This window comes from Phytophthora infestans, genomic scaffold, assembly GCF_000142945.1.
Source record: "Phytophthora infestans T30-4 supercont1.153 genomic scaffold, whole genome shotgun sequence".
Taxonomy (NCBI): domain Eukaryota; phylum Oomycota; class Peronosporomycetes; order Peronosporales; family Peronosporaceae; genus Phytophthora; species Phytophthora infestans.
The window spans coordinates 69,712-81,874 of record NW_003303606.1 but is presented as its reverse complement, the minus strand read 5'-3'; the positions used below and the strand labels follow the sequence as shown (position 1 = coordinate 81,874).

Below are 12,163 nucleotides of genomic sequence, written 5' to 3'. Positions count from 1 at the left end.
CACTGAGTTGTGTCAGTGACTTCGTATGGCCAATTACCGGTACAAGTACACGAAGAATAACGCTGGAGTGACCCAACCGCTGTCCTCGCTAATGAAGAGCGGCGTGATCTGGGAGTGGAAATCGGACCGCCAAGCTGCATTCAACTCGGTGAAAAGGAGCTTAGTGTCTGAGCCGATATTGAAGCTTGCTGATGACTCGAAGCCATTTCACGACGCCTGCGACGCGAGCGATTTTGCCATCGGGTGTGCGCTGATGCAGTTCGATGATGACGATCATGAACGCGTAATCAGCTATCAGTCGCGACACCTGAAGCCAGCCGAGAAGAACTACCCAGTCCACGACAAAGAAGCCCCTAATAATGCCGCTGTCATCACCTCGACGCCTTTCGGCGGATCCTTCGTGGCTTTTGATCCAATCACGACTGTGCCAATCCCAAGAGCTGGCACGCCAACATCACAGCTATTATCTGTAGCTGGGGCCCCTTGCATATCTGATGCGTCAGTCCCCGGAACCGACTTACCACCGTCACAGCTATTGCCAGTGACTTGAAGTTCTTTCATGCTTGATCGATCAACTTCCCGAGCTGACAGGGCCATTGAAGTTTGAAAGTGTCTCAAATCTGATTTCCTTTTTTGAGACAGACCCAACGCCTGCCTCAGTCGTCGCTAGTTGTGAATGAGCACCGGAGGCCGCATCGTAAAGTGCCTTCTCAACGGTGGGGTCGGATGCACCTTGCTGCATGCGCGACACTGACAGGGCATCGCTCTCTGTCGCGTTGCGTCCGAAGCAAACAAGTTTACACTTCTTCCAGTTGATCGCTGGATCATGCCGTGCAAGCCACGGCATGCCCAATACCAAGTCGAACGTCTCGTCCAGCTCCAGGACGATGAGATGTTCCACAAACACCCGGTGTTTATTTGCGAAGCGCACGCGCCCTACGCGCTTCCCCGTTCTTATGGTGTTACCTGTTGCCAACCGTACCTCCAAAACACTTATAATATGTTTTTACTTCCTCGAAGCTTAGTTTCGGGAGCCTTTAAAGTCGAACAAAGTTGTTCGACGCACCTGAGTCAACCAAAGCACGATACACCCCTTTTCGCTTCGAGGTCACTTTCAGAATGACAAGATTGGGCTTGTCATCTTGCTTCTTGCAGCTGCAGTCCTCAGTATCGCGTGTCCGCTGTAGACACGGTGCAAATATTACTGGAGTTATTGCATGCAATATACAGTGGGCTAATACTCGTCTAGCTGGTGGGAGCCTCACCAAGCACAACCTTCCGGCCTGTGGCAGCGCTCCAGTAGGCTCGGTTCAGCGACCAACCATCAAAAGGAGAGGGCAAGAGCGCGGCAGATCGATTATAGATTGCGGTTCAGCTGGACGGCTGGTCCGTAGGGCTCCATCGAGCTCGGCTAAAGGTTATTGCCTGGAGGGAGCGCGGAATAAATTATTTTGATTTTGAAATGAGAGCTCGCAAAAAAATTATTTTACTGCAAATAATATTCACATTTAATAATAATAACGTTTTCGGAACCCCTGGTAACAGCGTGTACAAGGTGGGTAAGAGCGTTTTACACACGGTCGACCAGACCTTAAGGGAAGAGGAAGACGAGGGGTGCGCTTCCTGTGTGGGTAACATAGTATCACACGAGGCCTCGATATCCTCGGATGTCGGCGCTATAACATTTACAGACGTGGGTTACGAAGTTCCACGTCACAGGCGCCGACGAGAGTTGTGTCTGAACCTCGTTCAGATCGACGTCTCTTCAAGCGACTCGGAGGACATGGCCCGGGCTCCTCTGACACGGGCGGTGGAAGAGTGAAATCATATCTACGATGACGAGACCGGTTTACCCGTCAAGGTATCTGGTGTCCACTGGGAGCCGTTAATAGAGGTTGCGAAGATACTGAGCCTCGAGGAAATGACGGACTAGTCTTTCCTGGCCAACCTCAAGGGGAAGGCTTCCGAGATGGTGCTCATAAGACCTGAGGCCACGCGGGAAGAGTTGAACTTCGCCTCTGTCTTGGACGAGAACGACCTCGAAGAGCTGAACAAGCAGCGTCAGGGGGGGGGGGTCTGAGATCCTGAAGAATCCCAAGATCCAGTTTTGTTTTAGGGACGGAGTAAGCGGACGTGGTGAACAAGTACCTACCGACCCAACTCCCACCGGATCAAGGCGTTCGTGCCTGGCACAAAGTACTCTGTCACAAGACAATGACATCTTCCACGCAAACAGTGCGAGGTCATCGATGCCTTCACTGCGAAAGCAAAGGCAGGCATGGTGGGGGAGTCAAAGTCCCCGCACTCGACGCCGACTTACTGCATTCGGAAGTCGAAGGGGAAGTGGCGTCTAGCTCACGTTTATGACAAGCCGAGCATCGCGACGGTGTCAGCCCAGTCACTAAATCCACGAAAGGATGGGTTGTTGAACAACATGGCCGGAAGCGTACGGTACAGTGCTCTGAATTTGGTAGACGGATACTACTAGAGCTGGATGCGCGAGCGCAACATCCCGCTCACCACGGTGAGCACTTCAAGCGGCATGCTTCGGGAGTGGCTCGTCATGCCGCAGGGCTTGTCTAACGCCCAGGTGACATTCAACCACCTGGTGACGCAACTGTTCTGGCCATCGCGTGCCTTTGTACAAACGTACTTCGACGACATATTCGTCCGTAGCCGTGACGAGGGAGGCAAGACGGCCATGGAGGTGCATTTGGGGCACCGCCGTCGAGTGTTGGACGTGATGCGAACAAACAAGCTGTACACCAACATCGGCAAGTAAGTCTTCGCGTCACCGGAGAGCAAGGCTCTCGGTTTCTTCGTCAGCACGTGGGCGTTCGGGCTGACCCAGACAGGGTCAATGCCATAGCGACATGGCCACTGCCCCGAAACTACCTCCACAGGTACAGCACAGAGTACGCGGGCCTCGCTAAGCCTTTGTCGGGACTCCTTCAGAAAGACTGGCACTGGGAGCAAGAGCACCAGGATGCCTTTGACAGCATCAAGGCCAGTCTCCAAGAGGCTCCTGTCCTGGCGCTGCCGGACGAGACGAAGCCGTTCAGCGTCGTCTGAGATGCCTCCGACTATGCCATCGGTTGTGCATTGCTGCCGACCGACACGGCTGGACATAAACGAGTCATCTCGTTCTAGTCCAGGCAGCTCAAAGTTACCGAACAGAACTACCCTGTCCACGACTAGGTGCTCCTGGCAATGAAGTATGCCTTTGTGAGGTCTCAGTTTTATCCTCCGGACTTACGGACCTTTGTGATCTACACAGATCACCCATCGTTAAAGGACGGCGACGAATTCACCTCACCTCTTCCAACAGATGGCGAGGTGGCTGTCCTTCTTCGCGGAGTACAACGGCCGCGTTGAGGACAAGCCGGGCAAGCTCAACGTGCTTGCGGGCGCCCTCTCTGGGCGTCCAGACTACGAGTTGGCCCATATCACACGGGTGACAACGGATCTATATGATCGGATACGCGTATCGACGTATTGGGACGATGCGGCTGTCGCCCCTATCGTCACGTTCCTCGCCGCAGGAACGAACGCGAACCGAGAAATCGACTGGCTTTCGTCGCGACAGCGCTCCCGGCTTCGCCAATATTAGTTGAAGGATGGCATCCTCTATTAAAGGGTGGTGCCTAGTGAACTTTCACAGGTGGTCGTACCCAACGATGAGGATCTGAAGTTCGACATCCTCGCGGAGGCGCTCGATGCGCCCTCCAGTGGCTACTTGGGTCGTGAGAAGACCTCCCTCAGGTCATCTGGTGGACCCACATGTACAAGTGGGTCGTCCGGTACATGAAGACATGCGAAACATGTCAGCGGGTTAAATCTGCAGGACACGTTTCGGCTCCGTTTCAGAGCCTGCGTGTTCCGGCTGACTGTTGGAAGTCGATGAGTGTTTACTTCATCTCTAGGCTTCTCGCCGACGGACACGGCACCCTCCATTACTTAAGTAGGTAGATTTCTTTACATAGGTAGGTGCATCAGCACACGACTAGTGTGTGCAGAAATGCGGTCATGCCATTGGCTGATATATGGGGAGCCAGACCCATTATAAGCCAATTGGACTATGACGTGTATTGGAGTGGCCAGGGCTGTGGCCTTGGTCCTAAAATAAAGTCAGAGTTGATTTTTCCTTAAATCTAAGACTCAGTCGTCCTATTGCGAGCTTCCTCAACACTATAGTGTAAGCAAGTAACGGAGTAAATACCTGGCCCGTTACACGGCAAGACCGGGATGTTGGTGTTCGTGAGCAAGATAGTACATCTTGCTCCAGTACCAGTTACCGTCACAGACGAACAGACGGCGAGGCTGTTCGTCGATGTCGTTTTCCGCTATCACGATCTCCCGGAGACGATTGTCTCGGACCGAGACCCGCAGCGCACGGATGCGGTTTCAGAAAACGCTGTTTCTCTTTACTGTAAACTCGTCTACCGATGTCCACTGCGGACGCCCCACAGACAGACGGCAAGCCGGAGGGTCTCAATCTAGTGCTCGAAGACACTTTGCGCAGTGCGTACGCGGAAGCTCCAGGTACGTGGTCGACACAGCTTCCGGTTGCTGATTTTGCTCTCAACAACGCGGTGCACGCGTCCACGGATTTCACGCCGTTCTACTTGAATGGCTTCCGTCAGCCAAGAGTGCCTCTCATGCTTCGAGAAGTCAGAACACCCACCATTCTAAGTGAGGTAGAGGCTCGGAAAGTTCTTTCCTCCGAGGCCTCAGACATGAGACCAGTTTCGCTGCGGAAACAAGTGAAATCCTTTGTGGATACCACGCTGAGCGTGATCAGCAGGGTCGGGGACGACAGGGCAGCGGACCAGGACAGACAGAAGGGGTACTCTTACTAACATGGAAGAGGAAACTTAAGTGGGTGAATTAGTGCTATTAGACACGAAGAACCTACGCCTAGACACTGTAAGCGATGTCGACAGCAACAAGCTGAAGTACCGCTTCGTTGAACCGGTCGCTGTCCTGGCCAGGCATGGTGCATCGTACACCATCGACCTGCCCAAGTCAATGGCGTCGCACCGGCCGCTCTACGCTGGCCGTCTTAAGCGGTATCATGATTCGCAGGGGGCTGCTGACTCGCAGACCCATCTGGATCAACCCCTCGAAGCGAAGGCCGGTCACAGCCGTCGACGAGGACGTCGGAGCAGGCACCTATTCCTCGGGCTGAACAGCAAGGCTGCGGTCGAGGCCGTACACCGGAGGGGCCCCGTACGAGCGGACCCCAGAGCCATACGCCGAGTACGTCGGGTACGCACCATACGTGTACGACTGGGAGTGCACCGAATGCGGCTCTGGTCTATGCAGCAGAGCCTCGATACGTCGAATCATGCGGATGGCCTCGTCAAGATCGGAAAAAGAGGCCCGCCGGTCCACCCGCAGATGCAGGTTCGATCCCTCCCGCTCCAACAGGTCCAGGCGGCCGGCAAGACGAGCGAGCACGCCCTTATGCCCGCCCTGGGTGGCAGCATCTCGGCCATTCCCAAAGCCAAGTGCAATTTCAAGCACGAGGGCGCGTTGATGAAGGCGGTCGACCCCAGGGCCGTGTGTCGGACCCGCAGAAGAAGTACGCGGACGAGAGTGGCGTTCGGAAGGCGCCGAGTACTCGTACGAGGGCATTTCCGCCCCTGCTTAACCGGAATGGAGAAGTTCACAACCACGTGCAGCGGATCTTCCAGGAGAAACAGCGTCGCGGTAAGCGTCAGCTCCTAGTGAAGTGGAGGAGTTATGCTCACTCCGAGAACTCGTGGGAGCTGATTGAGCGGCCCCTGATAGACGCCCGAAGGCTGTCGCAATCTAGGAACAGAAGCGGCGGCAGCTTCATTAGTAGTCCGAAGCTTCTTGCCCGAACAGGGTTCGAACGTTGACGATACTCCGTTTCCATTCCTACATGGCGCCAGTATCGATCATCAGTGGAGCCACCATTCCTATATGGCGTCAGTATCGATCATCAGTGGAGCCACCAAAGGAGAGACGTGTCTCCCGCTGCCTCCTATCGACGGCAACGCCACCAATCTGAGCAATAAAGTGTCTCTACTCGAAGGCTCCATCGTCATCTGGACCAAACAGATCAAAAATGTGCTCAAACAAGACCCCGAGGATTTACTCAAGTAAGGGCTCCACCCAACTCCCGATGCCGAGATTGAGTTCTGGAAGCTCAAAGCTGCCAATCTCAACTCTATTTTCGACCAGCTTCAGTCCAAGAAAGTGCGCAAGATCCTCACAGCTTTGGATCGTACGTATTGCACCACGTTTGCTCGACTGTGTAAGGGAGTCTTCACGGCTCGTATCGAGGCTAATGACAACATGAAGTATCTGCGTACGCTGGAGGAATGGTTCATTCGCCTCAACAACGACTAAGACTTTCCAGCTCTTACGGAGCTCTTCAAGCCGATGCTTCACATTATTCTCTTGATATGGAAGAACGCCAAACTACAACACTCCGGCTCGTCTCGTGGTGCTCATGCGGGAGATCTGCAACTCACTCATTAACCAAGCACGGAAATATCTGAGTGGCGAGTTGATATTTGCTCTTATTGACCAAGATGAAGCTGTACAAGCTGTAGAGCAATTCAAGACGACTCTACAAGTGTATCCGCACTATTAGCCGCGCGCTTCAGAATGTCCCTTGGCAGCATGCGCTTGCTGACCAAGTGGTCGAACGGTAGACGAAGATCACGCTGGTCCAAGATGCGGGACAGCATCTGTTTTTTTTCATGGCGTTCCCGTAACTCCGAGGGCGAGTACTTGAGAGACGCAACCCACGCCCAGACCATGTCCTCACACGAGCTCCAGTTGGGACAGTTCCTGGGAAGATTCCAAGGGTAGCCCCAGAGAGAGTAGTTACCACCCAGAGTAGTCACCACCCCGATTCTCGGGTTTTATACGACAGGTCGTGAAGACCTTCAGAGGGATTCGGTGCGCCGCGAGAAGCATGCACCAGGCCGCCTTCAAGTTGTCGGCGAACAGCGGCTCTTTCAGGATCTGGGAGCGCTCATAAACGCCTTTAGAAGTGTGACCACCGATAAGGTCAGGAGGGGTGACAGGGAACTCCAGAAAAAGGTCAGCCCCAGAGCTCTCCTCGGGAGGCCAATATCCTCTTGAGTTGATGGCAGCTCCCTGGTTGGCGGGTGTCACCACCGGACCCCCGCGCATGCGCTGGGCAGCTTGGAAGTCCTCCAGCTGCTGATCGAGGTCGTTCGTGATCTACCGGGGCTCATGGATAGCACTCTCCTCTTCCTCTTCATCCGAGGAGCCGAAGAGGTTCCGATTGGAGTACCCAGTCTCCTTCTCCTCGCAGAGTGGAGATTTCGAAGCCGTGCGCTTCTTAGAGGGCTTGGCGCCGTCGGGCTTGACGGGCTTGGGACGCGCAAGACCCTCGGCGAGCAAGCGATGTTTGAGCGATTTCTCCCCCTCGTCGCCAGTTTTGGGAGAGCCCTTAGCCTTGACGGCAGGACTCTCATAGCGTACAGACGTCCTGGGGCTGTGATCACCGTGGTCACTAGCGCGCGAGTGCACGCTGTCGTAGTCGTGCTCGCTGGGCACTGGAGTGTGCCATCCAACGGAGCCCACAGGGGCATCGTGAGTGATCCCGGACTCGGCCTCGTTCTCAGTGCCCGAATTGAACTCACGTTCAGCGAGCCGCGAGTTCGGATGGTTATGTGGTGAGACGGAAGGTGACGGGCTGTGGCGCTTGCTTGTACGCTTGCTCGCAGCCGCGTCTCCAAATGCGCTGATCGTCTCCGAGGCCATCTTAGAATCATCCTAAAGTGCAGAGCCTTTGCCGTGAGGCTTAGTGCTCCTGGCTTGCGCCTTTCTGGCGCTTTGGAGCGTGTTTTCGCACCACTCTTTACTGTGCCACGGGTCATGCTAAAGGTCGATGTGGGGACCGAGAAGAAGAGCGCTCAACCGCAGCTCGAGGCTCTAACTGTAAAGTGAGCCTCCACCGCGCTCGCGCAGCCAAGTCGATGTATTTCGACTTTGACATTGACGTACACTTCTTCATTCTGATTGGTCGGTAAACCGAACCTAAGTGTGGGAGGATGTAACGGAGTACGTAGCTCCAAGTGTACCCTTAGTTACATGAAATGTGACACGTCACACTTCGGGATATCCGGTACGTGGTACCAGGATTGTCCGAGGCCAACCATTGGCTAGTGACATTGCTTTTGTAAAGTTGACTCATAGTTTGCTAATATAACTCAAGATTAGCCTACCTATAAATATATTTAGCTTACAACTTCCCTTAAATTGGTCACTTCGCTCCCTTATGCAAAAAGGGACCTGTGAACTGCCGTTCACTGAGAGTTTGTAAGCTCTCGGAAGCCAACTTCCTCTAGCGCAAGGTGCTGTGTGACACCGTCACACCATCTCAGCTAGATAGACAGGGTGTTTGGTGGAAAAATGGAATAGGAGGTTGGAGTAACCGGTTGCGGGGCCTGCTTACGAGCTTCATTGCAAACTTTGCAGGTGTAGCCGTCGTCGGGACCATCTCCAAAAACGAAAGCACAGATTTCATCACTGAACGGCATCGTGGAAATGTGAGAGGCGAACAGAGGCTTGTTGCTTGGTGTCGTAGAGCTAGTAAATAACAGAATGACATGAATCAATAGAGAAACCACGTTTTTACTGCCCTGATAGTACTTGAGAGGTGATCAGCTGCATACGGCTGTCTAGACTTCACTATTACTTATTTGGGGTACTTTATTGGGAATTTAAATTTTCTATTTTTTTTTAAGCAAACTGCGCTAATAATAAATAGTGTTCTTATTATTGCCGTCAAAGTTATTTTTTCGATTTTTGAATAGCGCTACTGCAAACCTAACCAAAACTGGTTTCTTACAAGCAAGCAGATCGCGGAAATTAAGCAAACCTTTTGTTCGATATGATGTTTTAGACATTTGACAAAACAACTCATCTGTTCACGAATTTGGCATGTGTGAAAACACCATGACTCTCCAACAAATCACGCTTTCAGGACAAGTATAATTTGATCCTGTTACGGAGGCTAAAAAATGAAGAGTGCGCGTAGGTAAGCACGGCGAGCTTCAAAGGTCATCTTCATAACGTTTCAAAGAGGTCTGACGTCATGCAAGAAAACTGCACTGTAAGCAGTCCTGGCTGTCAGAGTTGGATACAAGTAGCGACTCCAAGAATCAAGTGAAGGAAATCCCTTTTTGTAGATAAAGCAGCAAGAATTTCATCGGCAAAATGAAATGTTAATTGTATACAGGTCGGGATAAATATATTTTAGAAAGTGACTTTTAAATAGTATTTCATTTTGAAAAAGCAATCAAGTCATCTATAATTCTAGTACTTTTTAGCTTAGAAAGAAGAAAAAGATTATTCTGCGCTGAAAGGTAAACAAAAAGCAATGATGCTTTGCAGGTACTGCACTTTCAACAACTCCACAAGTAAAGGCTACGCCACTTTTGATTTCGGAACTCAGGCATGACTTGGGCAAAACTGTGCTCCATTGCCGCACTGTTTACTCTACACGTAATAATGGTGTCTGCAGACGCAGCTTCACTAACCGACGCACCGTCCGTAAAACTCCATGTCACTTCTGTTAGAATGAACGCTGTAGAGTAGCTCTCAAAACAGTTTATTTACTTTTACTCTTAACTACTTATTCTCTACTCTAGACTTGTGCTCAGTCTGAGGCAGAAGAAGAAGTGAGCTCGTCCTCGGACTGCGTCCTCGGACGGCATCTCTCCCTTCTGCCTTCAAGTCCTCATCGCACTGGTTGGCAGACAGCCTCTGCCTGCTGGTGCCAGGGGTTAATGGTAACTCCAAAATCGGTGAAGTTAATATTGTGAAAATATCACCTGTAGACCAGTTAATATAAAAAATATCACCTAATATTTTCTTTTGAGACAATATGATATTATTAAATATCAACTTAATATTAGTTAATACGATATTATATTTTTCAATGATTGCGTAATCGGGCTACATTAACTAATCAGATGTCGTTAACGCTCGACTAGCTGAAGTATTACTAATCAACCGTGAGTACCGGGACAATTGTGAGTGACGGCAAGGTTGGCGTTGTGTGTTGGCACTGCTGAGCGCATTAATCTAGCGCCACAGGCAGCAGGTTTATTAGACGCACGATGTCGACGAGGAGATCGGAAGAGAACAAGAACAAATGTCTTGATTTCGCTCTATCAACGTTAAACAGCTGCAAGCGTTTGCAGTTTTCCATCTCGATCGCCTTTGTCTGTGTCACAGTGAAATACTAGAGCAAATACTCGTCAGTCTTAAAGCCTACTGCTTTTCTAGAACCTGATCGAAAAAGTTATTTGGCTCCGCTCGGTTCACAGGGCAAGAAACGTACTTAAGTGGGAAAATATCATAAAATATCATGTAGTATCTAATATTTTTCAGTTCTCCGAGCTAATATAAAAATATTATGTTAGCTTTTGCAAAAATGAGTTACTATTAATATTTAATATCGAAAATAGTACTATTACTATCAAAAATATCATATGATATTTGGTTACCATTAGCCCCTGGCTGGTGCACTCTATCCAAGTGCTCGTAGGATCAAGTACTTACTATTGCTTTAATGAAAGTAAGTCTTTTATTGTGTTGACACACTTAATTCTGTCCAGCATCTGTCTGGCCTCTACCGACTCTTCGCCGCCTTCGGCGACTCGGCGTCTGATCGCCATGCTGGCCAATAACTTCCACACGGGCAGTCTGAATTCGACATTTTCGCCAACCCAGTCGTGTCAGCAAATGGTGTTGCTGTGTTGTACGATGGCTACGCGACTTTTAAGGAGGAAGGCAACATCTTCACTTATTCCTACGTGAACGGGGTCGGCTACTTGTCAACGAATGGAGATAAGGAAAACATCCAGTGTGTTCCATCATCTACGTTTCCATTTAACGCCATCCTACCTGCACTGAACGATGCGACGCCCAATTCAAGTGCGTCAATCGGCGACGAAGCGGTCGAGTGCGCGAGTGGAAACCTGTTTAAAACAACGTTTGCTGGAGTCCACTTTGCTATCTGCGTGACAGGCGAGTCTGAATTTATTGCATACAGCACGATCGACGTCGAGTATTTGGAGAAACCTGTAAAGATTCCGAGGACAGAAGAAGCCACTTGTACTGCCGTGGCTACACTGACATCTTTGACTCCAACAGCGTTAGCACTTATAACTGGAGGGATCATCCCGACGTGTATTAATAACACGAGACTGCTCAAGGTTGCAGAGCACATGTCGATGGAAGCGTCTTCGTGTAAGTGTAAGTCTACGCCTCGTCCGTGCATCTTCTTCCACGGAATTGGCAACTCGCACAAATAAAGCGGGCGGTAGGATGGGGAACATGAACAGACACGCTCCTTGCTGTTCTACCGTGAAGTACGCCATCTTGAACACCATGGACAACAGCTGGACAAACGACACTTTGCAAAACAAATTCTGCGACCGAGCACTCCGATTTAGCGACATCAGTCACGTGAAAGCAGGGAGAATTACAGACACTGTTATCATCACACATTCGATGGCTGGACTTGTCATGTCGATGGCCATGGCAACCGGTAAATGCAATTTCGGTAAAGGCTCGACATGGGTGGCTTTGAGTTCTCCTATGACTGGCAGTATGGCTTCGGACTATTTCCAAGACTTTTGCAGCGACGAAGTCAGCGAAATGGCTACAAATTTATTGGATCTCATGGGCCAATGCCCCATGCCGAAAGCTCGACAATCTATTATGTATCAGAACGACAAGTACGCGTCCAAGAAGCTCAATGCAGCGTATGTTACCGCTCAAAAGGCGTACCGAGAGAACGTTGATGCTGCAATGTGCAGTGACAATCCTCGCGGTGTAATCTCCTTGTACCAGTCCATGATGCTTGTGGCTGCAGACGTTATCCCACACAAGTCGCCACAGAACGACGGTCTCGTGGAGTTCCAGAGCTGTGCTAAAGGTCTGGAAAAGTCCAAGTTTGGCTCGAGCTACAAGGATACGTTCTACAAACCGCAACTGAACCACGCAGACACAGTATTCCTGACGAGCGACGGGTGGTTCAAGGATTCCCAGAAGCCAGCGAAATGGTTCGAATGCTTGTTGTAGAATACAATACATGAAATTCTGTAGTCGTTGCTGCTCAATTGTTTTATATATTTCCAAC

The 12,163-nt window shown here is 50.9% G+C and overlaps 1 protein-coding gene across 1 annotated transcript; it reads left to right on the top strand.

The window, feature by feature from the left end:
• Window positions 1-10,744: 10,744 nt before the first annotated feature.
• On the top strand, window positions 10,745-12,105 carry PITG_20883 (uncharacterized protein; the record flags this gene model as incomplete). The annotated part of the gene is made up of 4 exons (XM_002895585.1): window positions 10,745-11,289; window positions 11,336-11,670; window positions 11,776-11,820; window positions 11,875-12,105. 4 exons carry the CDS (start codon window positions 11,247-11,249, stop codon window positions 12,103-12,105), a joined length of 654 nt encoding a protein of 217 aa, XP_002895631.1.
• Between the last annotated feature and the right edge of the window lie 58 nt (window positions 12,106-12,163).